General features: G+C 38.7%; 1 protein-coding gene across 2 annotated transcripts in view; it reads right to left on the reverse strand.

Moving 5' to 3' along the window:
- Positions 1–17276, reverse strand: part of PTPRQ (protein tyrosine phosphatase receptor type Q) — a 213245-nt gene that overhangs the window by 143236 nt on the left and 52733 nt on the right. For both annotated transcript variants that reach the window (XM_084616734.1, XM_084616733.1), the window contains 6 exons: positions 17114–17274; positions 16068–16179; positions 15068–15294; positions 9640–9709; positions 4809–5008; positions 1812–2061 (listed from right to left, as the gene is read on the reverse strand). In XM_084616734.1, coding sequence (XP_084472860.1) covers positions 1812–2061; positions 4809–5008; positions 9640–9709; positions 15068–15294; positions 16068–16179; positions 17114–17274 — 1020 coding nt within the window. The remainder of the gene's footprint in view (positions 1–1811; positions 2062–4808; positions 5009–9639; positions 9710–15067; positions 15295–16067; positions 16180–17113; positions 17275–17276) is intronic.

The raw sequence follows: 17276 nt of genomic DNA on the forward strand, positions 1-17276 counted from the left end.
GTTGTGGTAAGGGGGAGCAGGATTTGAAGGCACATGCAGGGATTCCAGAGGAAGGGGAGTTCAGAGCCAGAGGATTCACAGCACTCCAGCATGCTGCATGGCAGAGGAAGCTACTTAGGCTGCAGGTTCCTCACCCTCAAACCACACTTCTCCCCAGAGCCTACCCCAGCTACTCAGCTACTTGATCCTAAAAGACAGCAGGAGAATTTGGCAGTGGACAGGTAGTTTGAGTGGTATCACATGCTAAGGTGGGAGGGTCAAGACACTGGAGTAGGAAGTGGGGATTTCAGTAGTTTGGGGGAGGTGCCGTTAGATTGCTTGACGCTGGGGAATGTGAAAAAGTTCTGGCAACTTGGAGGGTAACCAAGTTGTGGGATGGGGGAAGGTTTCAATGTCTGGATGAGGGCAGGGCTCTTTGCAATCAATGAAAGCAGCATTCCTAAACCAAAATCCCTTATATAAAAAAAACCCAACTGTATATCCAGGCATGTGCATGTATAAACATTGTTTTTTAATACCCAGATTGAAGCTATAATATTGGATTTGCTCTATAATCTGCATAGTTCAATACAAGATTTAGCTTTCTAGTATTTAGAAAAATTTAAAATGTTTGTAAAAATTTCTATTAAAGCTAAATCAAACATCAGAGAAGAAAAATCTTGAGGAAAAAAGTTCATTTATTTATAATGTCCCCAGGGAAAACCAACAATTGGCATTCACTTCAGCCTGGAAACAAAATCCTGGCATTCCTTACACATGCATGTAAAGTCCCACAACAGCATTTTTGGATGCATAGGAGAGTAAATCCAACAGAGACCCTGTGTCCTAAGAAACCTCAATTTGTGTGCCACACTGGGCCTCTGAAGCTCAATGAGGATTAAGTAATTTGGGCTGGCCCCAGGTGTGGTCAGTGGACCTGTGCACATCAGAGATCCACTAGGCCAAACTCTGTTTAGGGGAGCGGAATGCCATCTATTAGTTCCTCCTCCAGACCTTACAGTAACAGCTTCAATCAAGTTGCACAGACATCCTGGATCAGCTGGGAGTGAAGATTCTATCCTTCCACCCCTGATATTCTTTTGCAGAGCAAAGCCCTTTTACTTGAGCTTTGCTCCATTCCCAAGGATTTTCTTACCGCCAATACACCTGTCTAGCAAATGAACAGTTTGAAAACCTCAGAGAAAAAGTTGGATGAAAGCCTTGAATCAGACTGGGAATTACACAGAACTTTATCTATCCCAGCCAGAACTACAGATTTAGGGTTTTTTATCTGTAACAAAACCATTCAAATACACAATATTCGGGAAGAGTCAGACCTCTTTTCATCTGCAAATTAGTTTGAATTCTGACATAGGAAAGAAGAGCCCAGAATTACCAAACAGTGCTAGATAAACGGTGTTTAGGCAATCTTGGTTTCCAGCCCTGCCCCCCCGCTGACAGATCACTTGCAATGTACTGAGAGTCCTGGAGTTCAATGGCTGGCTCTCAGACTGCCTTTCAAGCTGTGGGTCCTGACAGGGGAACACTGGGAAAGGTGTTTCTCTCTCTTCCACACTGTTTCTCCATAGCTGTAGGGAAATATGATTGACTGGCTGCGGGAAGCTGATTAACTGGCTGCATACCAGGAATTATAAAACAAAGAATGTATATATTGAAACAGTCTGAGATCTAATAGGACAGAATCACAGTCTAAAGCATCCTGTAATATACCCTGAAATCCCTTTTGTTTTATATTTTAAAACAAATCTCAGAATTTTACATATTGATATTTCTCTGTAGTTAGAGGTTTTTTCTCAGAAAGCAATACATACCTGCTTCTGGTGTCCTGACAATTGTGCTGTCAATATAACCTGCTTCAGTGGTAACTGCAGAGACTTCAAAAAGATAAGTGGTGTATGGTCTAAGACGAGTCACAACAAAACTAATAGGTTCATTCCAAACAGAGATCATTTGACTAGGTGCTACTGTACTTGGTGTAAACATAGCCCGTGAAGGAAATGTAGATTTGCCAAAAGTAGTTGAAGGGGTGGTAGTACTCCACAAAAATGATTCACTGTTTTCCTAGAAAGATAAAATATGAACCATGAAAAGCTAAACCTATTACTTCGCCATTTTGCCTCGATCACTGCTGAACTATAGGTCTTTGCAATATCATACCTCTTTATATAGCTATAAAATGTGGATTTTTTAAAATATTACAAGTAGGATAAAAGTTACCTACAAATCCTAATGCCAAAAATCAACGAAAGCCTTCGGCATGCATTCAAGAAAAGAATTGAGCTCAAAAAGGCTGGTAACTAGAGAAATATCAAATAATTTGATTCTCACAACACCAAAATAGTAATCTGAAAAAGCTGATAAAAATAAACTGAATTTAAAAACTGTCATGCCAGATCAACAATGGTAAATGTGTAGACACAAAAATTACAAGCACTGCATCTTTAAAACAAAATAGTTGAAAATGCATCTTTAAAACAAAACAGTTGAAAATGAGTTTTTCTTTCACTTGTCACCACGTAAATGCAGGTTGTTATCATCTTCCTCCTGATGGCATCATTAACAGCAAAGGGGATGCAGCTCGTTCCACTCCTTCAGGCCTGATTCTATATCACAAATTAACAAATACTTAAGAGTATCAAATATGGCTGAGTAGAACCAAAACTCTGGTGTTGATGAAACATTGACAGATTTGGTTTCCAGCATTCAAATATTTTGTTCCATGAGTCTACCAGTAATTAGCACAAATTAGTAATGTTCTACTATACTCTAAATACAAATAGAGCTGATCTGGCTAGAAAAGGTTGAACCTGATCAACAGTTATATAAGAGAATGCCAAGAAAAACCTAGATGCTGCAATAAATGGTGCTAATAATTTAGTAGGTGGCACTCTTCCTTCTGAATTGGTATCAAACTAACTCATTTTGATCTTAGGAGGCTCTGCAATGCTGGAAATCCTCATTCAGATAAAGTATGAAACGAAGGTCCTGACAACTTAGAGTCATTATAAATGGCACTTCTCACAAGCCCATGGTATTATTCCAGCATCCTAGGTCAATTCCAACTCAGGCCATGTGGAGTCCTTGAAGTCACAGGGACTCTACTCAGACTAGAGTTCTATTGGAAAATGGAATTTCTGATCCACAGGAAATTCCAAAATTTAGTTGTTTTCATTCCAAATCAAAACAAAAAGTTTGAAACTCTTTGTAACGGAAAATCCAAAAAATTTCAATTTAGAAATTTTGAAACATTTCAATAATGTCAAAAAAATCATTTTGACTTTATCGTTTCATTTCAACTTCTATATGTATGTTTCAGCAATGATGAATCATTATATATGTTATACTGAAACATCATATATTACTGAAACATACATATAGAAGTTGAAATGAAATAAATATTGAAATTGTTTAGATTCTCATTTTGTTTAGATAATGTTTAAAAGTTTAATTTTGACTTTATTATTTCATTTAATCTCAACATATATATATAATAAATAATAATAAAGTCAAAATTAAACTTTTAAACATTATCTAAACAAAATGAGAATCTAAACAATTTCAATATATTTATATCAAAGATTTCATCAAAATCAACAAGTTTCTGTTGACCATTTTAATTTTGACTAAACTGCATTTTTCACTGGAAAACTGTTCTGTCAGAAAAATTTTGACCAGCTCTAGCTCAAACATAAAGATCTGTCTGTACCCAGTGCATCAGTTTGTAGGACCTAGACCTATAACCAAATTATAAAATTAGAAATGGACCCTGTCATAAATATAAAGGGAAGGGTAAACCCCTTTGAAATCCCTCCTGGCCAGGGGAAAGCTCCTCTCACCTGTAAAGGGTTAAGAAGCTAAAGGTAACCTCGCTGGCACCTGACCAAAATGACCAATGAGGAGACAAGATACTTTCAAAAGCTGGGAGGAGGGAGAGAAACAAAGGGTCTGTGTGTCTGTCTATAGTCTGTCTTTGTCGGGGATAGACCAGGAATGGAGTCTTAGAACTTTTAGTAAGTAATCTAGCTAGGTACATGTTAGATTATGATTTCTTTAAATGGCTGAGAAAAGAACTGTGCTGAATAGAATAACTATTTCTGTCTGTGTATCTTTTTTGTAACTTAAGGTTTTGCCTAGAGGGGTTCTCTATGTTTTTGAATCTAATTACCCTGTAAGATATCTACCATCCTGATTTTACAGGGGGGATTTCTTTATTTCTATTTACTTCTATTTTTATTAAAAGTCTTCTTGTAAGAAACTGAGTGCTTTTTCATTGTTCTCAGATCCAAGGGTTTGGGTCTGTGGTCACCTATGCAAATTGGTGCGGCTTTTTATCCAACATTTCCCAGGAAAGGGGGGGTGCAAGTGTTGGGAGGATTGTTCATTGTTCTTAAGATCCAAGGGTCTGGGTCTGTAGTCACCTAGGCAAATTGGTGAGGCTTTTTACCAAACCTTGTCCAGGAAGTGGGGTGCAAGGTTTTGGGAAGTATTTTGGGGGGAAGGACGCATCCAAACAGCTCTTCCCCAGTAACCAGTATTAGTTTGGTGGTGGTAGCGGCCAGTCCAAGGACAACGGGTGGAATATTTTGTACCTTGGGGAAGTTTTGACCTAAGCTGGTAAAGATAAGCTTAGGAGGTTTTTCATGCAGGTCCCCACATCTGTACCCTAGAGTTCAGAGTGGGGGAGGAACCTTGACAGACCCGAATCATATCCCACAGGCCCCCAGATTTTGGGGGCATTCAAAATGCAAATGTGGAACCACATTTCATCCCTTGAGTCCATCTCTAATTAAATTGTTTTTAGCACTTACATTACATTCTGGTAGCCTCCCAGATAGAATGTCCTCCACTTTAACAGAAACATCTTTCACTACAATTCCACTTCTTGCATGTTTCACACTAATCTTGAAACTGGTTATCTTTCCATTTGGTTGCTGAGGCAGAAACCAGATCAGATTTACAGCTGAATAATTTAAGGCCTCAACTGTGAGATTCACCACTTTACCTGGAGCTAAGAAACAAAACAAAACCAGTAATGCATACAATGTATGTATTTCAGAATTAACATTTCTAATCTGAATTTTCAAAATTCAATTAATCATTCTTTATTCCTCTTTCTTTCTGATACCTGTTATGGCTGCTTTCTCTATTTCTGGTTTCCAGGCGTTAAAATCATTCAGCACCACAGTATCTCAGAGGCAATTTTCAAATTTTAAAAAGTTGCACTTCTCTAAGTATGGTGATTGATTATTTTCCTTTTTAAAAATATAAATTTGTACTAGTGCTCTCATAAAAACACTTTTGTCACTGGCTATTAAGGAAGGATAGTCCCTGTTAGCAAAATATTGAATATATTTCCTCTGTCCCTCTAGGGGTACATCTAGATAAAAGAGTTCGGCTTGTGGGGCTTGCGCTATGGTGCTAAAAAGAGCTGTGTACATGTTGCAGCTTGGTCTGGAGCTCAGACTCTGAGAACCACCCCTTCCCTAGGTTTCTGAGTCTGAGCTTCAGCCCAAACCACTATGTTTATACAGCTATTTTTAGTACTGTACTAAAAGCCTGAGTCTGTTAACCCAGGCTCTGAGACTTGCTGCCACTCACTCTGTAGACATAACCTAAAAGATTCTTTCAGTCCAATGAATTTCAAAGTACTGAAAAGAGATACTTCCATACTCTATTTCTATTTCTAGCTTTCAAATTATAAAGCTTTACACCAGGAAATAGAGTCAGTCTCCCTTTCTCAATCTCTCGTATTGGAGCTGTTCCACTTTGTGTAAATAATTCAACGTTCTTTGGGCCACACAGAGACTGACTCTATTGCACAGTGGTTAGGTCACTCGCCTGAAATCTGGGACACCTGGGCTCCCTCCCTACACCAATGAATAATTATTTATACAAAGTGGAACAGCTCCAACAGGAGAGATTGACAACAGAATAACCTATTAGTTATGGCTCTCCCCCAGGATTTAGGAGAAGTCAGGTCAACTCCCTTTTCTGGATCAGGCAGAGTAGGGACTTGAATTGGTTCTCCCAGCTCTCTTGTATCTTAGGTCAGTGCCCTAACCACAAAACCTTCCCAACAAAAGTTATATTGAAACTGCCACTTTCACAGCAAAAGTTTCAGGTTTGATTTGATGAATCGGCATTTTCTAACTGAAAAACTGTCTTGCTGAAAAAAACAAATGCAGCAATTGTTTTGCAACTGGGATCTGGCAAGCTGCTGCAACCGAATGAACTGATTTGGGATGCGTGTCTTTTTGGGGGGGTGGGTAAGTGTGCAGTATAACCTGTCAAATGGAAAATCAGAGCTCTGAGGCTTTTAAAAGTGTGATTTCTTTCTTCCCTCCTGATGAATTACCCTTATAAAATTACTTCTAATTTAAAATTTTAAAATAGATTAATCTAAACTAGTAAATTAAACCATTCTACTTCAGAGAATAATAATGAAAAATACTGATTAGGAAACCTCAACATTTTGGTAAATTAAAAACGGTTCCCTTAATATTTGAATTTATACTATATTTACTGTATTTGTTTGATTAATCATTTCCCAATACAGTATAGTGTTTTAGCAAGAAATAATTTTCTTTGTAGCTGTAAGCAGTGTCAGGATGAGCTCCACCCTGACACCTGGTGGTGAGGTGTGGCAAGTTGTGGAAAAGAACTTCAGGGGCCGATCTCATTTGCATAGGCACACCCACCACGCCTAGAATGAGACCATAGCTGCCCAAATGGTCACTTTGGCTGCTGTGGGATCCCCAGTGTCTCTGTTATTGGGGCAGGAAGAATAAATTGTTATTACCCTGATTATGGGAACTGTGCTTGGAACTGTACGTGGCCTTTTGTTATGATGGAGGGATTCACCATCAACTAAGTAGCACTTGCTAGGCAAGGGTCATGGGTTCCAAAACTGTGTGAAGAGAGAGAGGCTGGGGACAAGTATTAATACTTGGTGGCATGGGCCCCTCGGTGAGGGCCTTACATGCTAATTGCACTTCCTCCTCTCTCCACTGTGGAATATCAGAGCTAATTTTGATTTCATTAGAAGTCTAGTTATAGGCTGCTGAGCTCACTTTGGGCTGACAGTGCACCAGCACTGGGGCTCCCCTACTACAAGCTGAATTTACCTAAGAGCTGAAATCACTGAGTGTTGTGTTAAGTAGTGGGGGAGCCTGAAGATATATTGTGGAGCAGTTTGTGGGACGGCTGGAGTGCCTTGCGGACTGGCTGGTGAAGCAGTTCGACGCGGAGCAGTTTGTGGATGGCAGGAGCTGCTTGTGGGCCGTGGAGCTGAGCGAAGGAGTTCGTGGGGTGGCTGGCGGAGCGCAGCTGAGCGAAGGAGTTCGTGGGGCGGCTGGCGGAGCGGAGCGCAGCTGAGCGACGGAGTTCGTGGGGTGGCTGGCAGAGCGGAGCGCCACTATGGAGCGGTCAGCTTCAGATCATGTAAGGTGCCTCTTACCCCCGTCCCATTTCCACCCAGGTTGGGAGGTAAAGCTCCGCAGATAAACTTTCGAACTCTGGGGCTGCCCTGACCAGGGACAGAGACTTTTTGGGGCATTGGACTTTTGGGACTTTGGGTGATTTGGGGTTGCTGGACTCAAGAACCAAAGGGAAAAGGGCATGCCCCAGTTTGTTTGGGATGGGTTTTTTTTGCTCATGGGTTGTGTTATGAATCCTGTTGGTGGTGTTTCCCCAACATAATGCCACATTGTTTCTCTCTGTTATTAAAAGGCTTTTGCTACACTCAGACTATGTGCTTGCGAGAGGAGAAGTATTGCCTCTTGGAGGCGCCCAGCGGGGGTGGTATATATTTGTCCCAGGTCACTGGGTGGGGGCTCGAGCCGGTTTGCATTGTGTTATTGGAATGGATCCCCTAGATATTGAACCCGGCCCTTGTTGCTGCCAACTCTGACGGGCAGAAGGGTTACATAGCAATAAGAGTTTGATGTGTCCATTGGGTCAGCAAATCAGTTCACACTACAAGGAAATGGAATGTAGCATATCCTTATCTAGATTCACATAGGACCTCAAAGGGTTCAAGTTCTTGAATGAGTCATGTAAACATCCAGAAGTACAGAGGACTATCTGAAATGCCATATCTAAGGTTCAGATCCAGATTGCATAAACTAAAAATATTGCTATATTGTGTTGAAAAATGAGTTGATTTAAATATATATATTCATGTTCAACATTATAGAAAATCTCGCATAACTAATAAGAGACAGGTCCTCCAAGCCTCCTGCTTAAATGCTTTGTTGAATAGGGGCTTTATTTCTGGATTTTCTTTCTATCTGTCCATACTATTCCTTTCCAGACAATGTCTCCCATTGTGATTAGTATTCATGAGTCAAAAACTTGCAACAGTAAGTCTTTAACTACTCAAACAATTTGTATCCAAAATAAACTTTCCTATGTTAGGTATAAAAATATAATAAGTTTATTATCCACTTGGTGGTGGTAATGATGATCTTTTTTTAACTCTCAGAGCTGTGATACTTAAAAAGAGAACCAAAATTACAAATGCAGTTGCTTGATAAAAAGCTCTCTTTTCTTCATCATTTCAGCTAAAACTATACTGAGGCTTTCTATTTTAAATGAATCATATGTAAGTAGAGTTGTGCAAACAATTTCTGAGAAGCAGTGTATCTTTGCCCTCTGTCAAACTTAAATAAAGTACGCTCATTACAATATTATGTTTGCATGCAATTATTTGCAAAATGAAAAGTAGCAGTTTTGTACAGCTCCATTTAGAAAGTTCTCATTGGGGGGGGGGGGTTCCTAAATGATAAATTATCTCAGAAGATTTAAAAGTTCCATCCTTAAGAATCTGAAACCACAAAGTGCTGAGCACCTTTCACTGACTTCAGTGGGCGGTGAGGTGCTCAGCATTCAGTATGCCAAAAACTCCTGCTGAAATTACTGGGAATTCCATGCACAGAGAGTGAAATGCGCCCTTTGCAAAGGACTAGCAAAAGCCGTATCACCACTTAAATCGCACCTAAGCTCTCAAAATGAGCCTTGTGCTAGTTCTCTGCGCAGAGATGAATTTCTACCAGAGTGTTTGTAGGATAAGGACCCCATAATATAAATTAATAGCAATCACAGACTTTGAATATTACGTTATGAAAAAATTAGTAAAACGTCAGATGTTCTCAGTCAGATTCTAATTTCAGGTATGCATTATAACTGAGCTTTTGATGTCAGCATTAAGAGGCAAACACAGTAAGAAATGCTGTATATTTGTTAGAAGCTGGGCTTGGTGTAAGGGGGCTATGCAAGGTCCTGACTCTACTGTAGCTCTTGTGCCCCCAGACTGCAGTGCACAATAGTTGATGGGTTTATTTAGTATCTGATCAGCTATCCCTGCCTTGATTTCCTCCAACCCATCTGCACAGGGACATGTGTGGAGCCCTGCAGAGCTGGGATTCACAGCACATAATCAACGGGGACCACACACACCACGGCACCCTAACTCCTGCCTCCGCCATGCATGGCAAAATGAAACCATTTCCACTGTATGTGAGGCCCTTTGTAGCCACAATGAAAGGATCAGGATTTGCTCCTAAATGTATCGTAATTTTTGACACTATTTCTTTAAAAGAAAAGAATAAATTGGATTAATTGAAGCTTTACTGAAATTACCACTTTCTGCAGTTTGAAAGAGAAAAGGATCACTAAATACTCCAATGCCAGCACTGTTCTCAGCAGCAACCTACAAGAAACCAAAACAGTCACATTAGAGAGTTCACATAATATATAGTGCCAATAGCCATGCATATATATGGTATAAGCTGTACATGTTGAATGACAATTATACAAATTAATTTTCCCTTTTTCAGCAGCAATTGTTTAATTTACACTGAACTTTTAATGGATAAATATTAAATACAACAATTCTCAACCAATGACATTCACTCAAAAAAGGCTCTTCAACGTTCACGTACATTTTCTCTTTAGAAGCATATGGATCTCCCAGCAATGCTCATGCAACAGCAACGACTCACCATGTAAATGGCTGACAAGACTGCAACTTTATTCTAACAAATATGAAAAATCTCTAACCCAGGTGACAAAATTCCTGGCAGCAGTAAATGAAGAAGGCTCAGTTTGCCCATACTACCTATTCCTGTTGGGGAATGACATCTGGTCTCCCCACAACAAAGCCCAAGCCAAAAGTTCAGACTTAACAGGTGTTAAGTGCCCTCAATTCATACTAAAGTAAACAGGAATTTAGGGCACTCAACACCACTTGGCACTTACCAAGCTCAGGCCCCATGAATGCTCATTCTACACAGGTTACCCTAGTAATACTACCTATCCTCACTTTGCAAGAGTTCTACTCCTCTCTCTTTAACTGAGCAGGGAGAAGAAAATCATGCCTTCTTCCCCCATTCATTTTCCCCCTCCTTAGTTTGGAAGGAAAGGGAGAAAAGCAGGCCCTCCCCCCAATTCCTCAACTTCAGGAGGGTCAGGATAGCAGGCCCCCCTCCCTGGTTGGTGACAGCATGGCAGTGTGCATGTCTGGGATGTCTGAAAGGCAAAAGCATGGGGAGAAGTGAGAGTGATGCAGAGTATACATGCCTGACTGTGAGGGATGACAGTATAGAAGGGTACCTTTCACTGGAGGTGTGGAGAGCTGAGATCATGGCACAGTGTGGGGAATAAGCATCAAATCTGACAGAGTGTCTTTTATGTATGGGACTTAAGTGGTGCACTGACTTTGTGTTGGTCCTCTGCACAAGGGTCAGTTTCACATACAGAGAACAAGGAACAAAAGAGTTTGATAAAAATAAAAACTTATTGTTTGGATTTAGGAGAATTAATGAATAGGGCAACTTAACATCTTCTAAAATCTTCACAGCAGGGGTGAGAATGGCAAACTGTGTGAAAGGAGAAATGGAGGTAGAGAGTACTCTGGTGAGGGCCAGAGTGTTTGTGTGTATGCATACATGGTGACAATACTGCAGATTGCGTCCCCTTGTGTGGAAGAGGACAATGAATCACAGTCTTTGTAAGGGTGCTAAGAGGATGCCTGCGAGAGTGAAGGGGGTCAGAATCGTAAAGTCTGTGGAAGAAGCATCCAGGACAGAAAGGGAAAAAATTCTATAGACTTGTCATGACTAAACAGGCTTGTGAGGAATGTCAGAAAAATCTGAAAGAGCTTGGCAAAGAAAGGGCAGAGAGTAAATGTGCAGTAATGCACAGTGGAAAGGACCATTTGATCCGCTCCTATATATTGATGGGTTCTAGATTAACTGTAACAACTCAGGAAAATTATCTAGGCACCTTTGTGGATAGCTGGGCAGGTGGGTAGACAATAGGCTATATTAAGACAGGGAAAGAGAACAGTACTGAACATATAATGTTGTTATATAAATGTATGGTATGTACTCACCTTAAATACTGTGTTCAGTTTTGGTCACCTCATGTCAAAAAGAGTATAGCAAGAATAAAAAGGGTCCAGGAAGGACACTAAATACAATTAGAGGCATGGAAAGACTTCCATATGAGGACAGAGTAAAAAGATTAGGACTTTTTAGTTTAGAGAGAAAACAACTGAGATGCTATGACAGAAGTATATAACATTTTGAATAGTAAAGAGGTCAGCTATGCACACCTCTATATTCTGTTTCATTATACAAGAAAAATGGGACATCCAATTAACTTGAAAGACAACAAATTAAAAACTGATGTGTACAAGTAAATGTATACACAATGCATAGTTAAGATGTGGAACTCATTGCCATAAGATATTATAGAAAAGAGCATCAAAGGATTAAAATCCTATGGGAATCACATAGTTATCATCCCTAGATAAACTAGTTAGGATGAACATTTTTAAGGGATATTATTTATCCTTATGCTTTGGGACATAAGATAACTACTAAGTTCTAGAAAGAAACTTTCCTGTAGGCATATTATTCTCTAATTATCCATTATGACTGTTTTACACCGTCCAATATTGGCCATTGTCAGAACCAAGATACAACAACGATGGTTGCTCATATACCATGATAACGTATAAATAACTAGAGAAACACACCAATCAGCCTTTGGTCTGATTTGGTATAACAATTGTATGATCCTGTGCCTCCTAATTTATTTGTCTACTAGATATTAATTTGACTTCCATTGCCTAAAAAAGTTTTCTTTTACAGGTAAAAAAAAAAAGAAAAAGAAAAGAAAAAGAAAATTAAGACCCATCCTATTGAAAAAGAAAGGAAAACATAAATACAGCTGCGTAACATAGCAGCAATTCCATTAAACTGCCCATACTGCAGTAACAAAGAGAAATTCAGTAAGGGGACAAAACCATGTACAAGGAAATCATAAAATAATTTACAAACAGGTGACTTCAGAACTTGCTCGTAAATGACATGACAGACTCTATGATGAACCAAATCACCTGAATCACACCATATCAATTAAGAGGAGGATGGTGAGTAAAACATCTAGTTGGCCACACAAGTGAGAAAGTGGAAATTCCCCCACATGGTTGGCCCTTTCGTTTGTGAGGCTGCTAGTGGGTCAATCATTCAGAAGACCCATCAGTAACCTATCAAAGATCTAATGGCCTTTAGAAAGGGTGTGACCATCAACTAGTCACTGCCATTTTACCAGAGTATGGAAAAAGAGTCAGTGTTGTGGGCCCCACTACACAGTTGCAGTTGGAGACCCACAGCTCACTTTAACGAGTAACATGCAAGTATAATGAATCAAATGTTGTTATCAGATGAACATCTAGGGAACTCACAATGTCCATGGGAACTGCCCACGTGCATAAGAGGGCAAAATTTGACCCGTAGAGTAGACCAGAGTTTCTCAACCCACGGGTCAGAACCCAAAATTGGGTCACTAGAATGTTTCAAAGGGTCGTGTGGCAGTTCCTGTGGCTCCTGTCCCACAGGGTTGGCTGGGTTCACCTCTCTGCTCCAGGCACTGCAACCTCTGGTCCCAGCACCACTCAGGTATAGCCCAGCCATCATGATGATGGGAGTACGGGTAGGCCAAATTTGAGTGAGTGGCTCTGCAACCCCATGAGCCAGGTCACAACTCCAGTCATACAAATTTGGTCCCATCACGGGGGCAGGGCCAAACTTGAGCAGCACTGCCACCCCGGAATTTGCCACACCGGGAGCAAAAAGCCAAACCCAGCCAACCCCACAGCACAGGAGCTGTAGGAGCCACCACCGTGGGGTGAGTACCGGGCAGGATCCAAGCCCCCTGCGGGGGGAGGATCTGACCGAAACCACGCGAAAGCCTCCACCCCCAGACTATTTACTGGGTCACAACAAGCTGTAAACATTTACAAATGGGTCCTGAGCCCAAAAATATTGAGAACCACTGAAGTAGAAGATAGGACCATTAAAGCTCAAGGGGGGGGAAGAAAAAAATAGCATTTTGCAATTTTCTTAGGAAAGATACATGTAGGAAGTAGGAAATGAAATGTGCAAGAACTGTAATAATTATAATGAATAGAACAGACTAAAATTATTATGCTATTTGGAATTTTATATTGAAACTCTACCCCTACCTGCTCAACTTTGTCAGGGCAGTTTTCCCTGGTTAGGGCCTAAGCAAATGGTATATTCTCTATTAATAGCTAAACTTTTGCTTTACAGCTGAGGGAGAGTTAGAGATCAAAGGGTACACTTTTCTGTAGCCACACATAGACTGACTTTTATCCATATTGTCATCACTACTAAGATTCACAACAAGGAGCTTTCACACAATGCTAGGCATAATTAAATAAGCCATATTTCAATTTTTTACTGTATAATGTGCAAGTACAAATTCTGAAAGGAAATTTTTGCACTGTGTTACTCACAACCTGAAATTATATGATTTTTATACAGCCCTTGGGCTGCATGAAATTGCAACACATGGAGGCATACAAATCTAACTTCTCATTCTCTCAAAAAAGCGTCCTGCCCAGGTCCTCACAAAAATGAGCATTTTCCTCTTGCCACAAATGTTGGCAAGGGAATTGTATATAATTTCTGGCCATTTCACCTCTAGTCATTCATTATTCAGATGTTAAAGAAGATTTTTTGAAAATATATATCAAAATCAAAAGAATACCTGATCTCAATACACTCAGCCTGCTTATACTGTACCTATGGAAATGCATTTATTGATTATCAGCACAAATTCAGAAAGCAAGCACACAATTTTAACAGCAAGAAAATGGAAAAGTAATGAAGTTAACTTCCATTTTGGAATATATCACGAAGTAAATCATTATGGCTGAAAGAAATTGGAGTAAAGTTTTCAAAAGAACCCAACAGACTTAGGAGCCTGAGTCCCAGTGAAATTCAGTGCCTAAGTCACTTTTGAAAATGGGACTTCTCTCTGTAAGAGAAATTTTGACAGAGCCATGTTCCATCAGGTCAATTTTGTCAGAATATTGTTTTGAAAGACAACCGGAAAAAAACAAGTGCCAACAATGTCATATTACAACATTTTCAGAAGGAAGCATTTCGATTTTTCATTTTGAAATATTTTATTTTGTATTATGTACATTTTATATTTATCATAATATATTTTTTAAAGTAAAAATTGAAAGTATGTGTTTTGATTTTTGTCAAAACTAAACATTTTCAACAACCCAAAACAATTTTTATTTTTAATTTTCCTCTGTGGAGAATTCAGAAGTTTTGGGGGTTGTTCTGATTCAGAACAAAGCCAGATTTTTAAACCTCAAAATCCTTACAAAACAGAATTTCTGTCCTCCACACAGCTCTTTCCCCAAGTCACTTAGATACTTTTGAAAATTTGCCTCCGAGTTACTGTGCCACATAATATGTTATGTCAAACAGGACATTAAAAGAAGAAATCACATTTTAGTGCACTTTGAGATGAAAATTATTTTAATTAAAGAGAAGTACTGTAGTAAATAAAAAGAACTGGGCAGTGTGTTTTACTACACAACTTAACAAGTAATTAGTAGGCTGGTTAGGAGAGTACTATATGTGCCTAAAATAGTTTCCTATTATTTTACTTTAATCTCAGATACTGTACAAAACACCCAGAATTCAAAGTACAAAAGCTACGTCATTAATATCGTTACCTTAATTTCATAAGTTGTTCCAGGGTTAAGATTGGTGAGAAGAACTTCCAAACTATCTGGTTTTGTTGTTACTTGGGTATAAGTTGTTTGCATCCATGGGCAGACCTCCTTATATTTAACAATATAGGATACAATCCTCCCATTTGGATGTGGCGGTACATTCCAAGAGAGCAGAATTCCTGCAGATCCTACTTTTTCACCGGCAAGGAACACTGGGGGTCCTGGATCTGCAAAAAGAACATTCTTGAACTAAATGATCAGATAACAATTCATATATCTTCACAGTTAATGCATACAAACAAACCATTTTTCAGCATAGACTTCTGAAGTGCCTGAAGACTAATATGCTCGTAAATATGAAGCTTTTTTCTCCCTCGAACATTGTTTCAAAAGCTGATTAAATGCTTTTTTGGAACACCAAGAACATTCTTTTATAAGAATGTAAAAAATGGAATGCTCAAAATCTTCACAGACAAAATAGAGTTTGATGCCAGACATTTTGCCAATTTTAAGAGATATTTTTATAGCTTGCTCAGTTTCAGGATTCTTCACCTAAAACTACATAGAAATCTGTGCCACTGTTTTAGAAAATGAGTTTGCTACTGGTATATTTTTTTAAAGAAATCATATTAAATGAAGATGTCTGTATGTCTAGTTTGAAATGTGTAAAATACATAATATACAAATAAGAGCAAACACTTCCATAACTATCCATTAGGATTAATAAAACTTTCAATCATAACCAGATTCTCCTTAAAAAAATTTTTAGAGGAACTTCAATTTTCTTCTAGACCACTCAGCAGATATAAATGATGATGGTTTAAAGATAACGAATAACTGTCTAATATTTTCATGCAAAAATAGCACTACCAGGTTCAAACCCATTACTGATTGTAACCTATAAAGAAATATTGTACATATTTTAAGCAGTAAATCAAGCAATTATTTACCAGGAATGTGCAAAATTTGATAAGTCATAATTAACTCATAATTAACTCACAGGTTACATTAGTTGTCACTGTTCTACTGACTGGTGAACTGTATGCTGAAGAAGAAACTGAAGAAACTGTCACATTATATGTTGTTCCAGGAGTAACTCTAGAAAAATCAGCCTAAAATATCAAATTAATCCATATAAGTCTTTTGCCAAGATAAGTACAAACAGAAAATACAGTTTTAAACATTATATAAGGTGACATGACATAACACACATTACAGCAAAAAAACACTACATCACTTATGTTTGCTGCAATATAGCATTTTGTAATTGTATTTAAGTTACCCACTACAAGACTTGAATAACATACAATATTAAAAAACAACAAAACTAACAGTTAGGTACAGCTGATTCTGTAAAAAAAAAAAAAACCTGTCTACCATAGGGTACCATCATGGTAATATTTAAGTGCATGTGAAGCATTAGAAAGTCCTGCTCTTCTGAGGGAAGAAATAAAAAAATATTATAAAGATCCCTGAAAAACTTTCAAGTTTCCAACATCTATCTATCTTATCTTTTGAAATAAACATCACATGCCTTAATAGTAAGCATTTATACAAAATACCTGTGTCTCTGCAGTTCCAATTAAAAACAAAAGCAAAAGAACCAGAAATGTCATTATTATTATTATATTTTTTCAGACAGTAGAATCAAAAAGTGCTCCTATTTCTTTTTGATGGCTTAACAGGGAAATGTTGCCTGCATTAATGATTTAAGGCTAGATCTTCCTGGCAAGTACACAATTAATGAGCCTGTATTACTCAATAGCTCTGCCCTTCCTTTGTTAAACTATTCATGAACTCTTGGATGACTGGCTGTAGGTTTATAGTAGACGTTAAAAAAAAGTATTATAACTGTTGTTAAGGTAACAAACCACAGATGTTGAAATTTGCTCTCACAAATTTGGCATTAGTACTTTTGTATTCTCATCTATGTTAAAAAGCTAAAGAAGCAAGCTTCATGGTTGGTTAGTTCTGCAAAGAATTTTCCCATCAGCACAGTGCATAAACAAAAATTGGCCATCCAAATACTACAATAAAAACACATACCCGATACTCCCCACCTCCAAGATCTAGGATAGTAACAAAGCCATGACCAGGAATAAGAGCCACATGAAACCTTTCCACATATCCATAAGGTAGTCTCCAATTCAGAGAGAAGGAATGTGACGAAACATTGAAGGCTTTAAGACCCTCTGGCTTTGCAGGTTCT

The sequence above is a fragment of the Lepidochelys olivacea genome (assembly GCF_965140295.1).
Source record: "Lepidochelys olivacea isolate rLepOli2 genome assembly, chromosome: 1".
Classification (NCBI taxonomy): domain Eukaryota; kingdom Metazoa; phylum Chordata; order Testudines; family Cheloniidae; genus Lepidochelys; species Lepidochelys olivacea.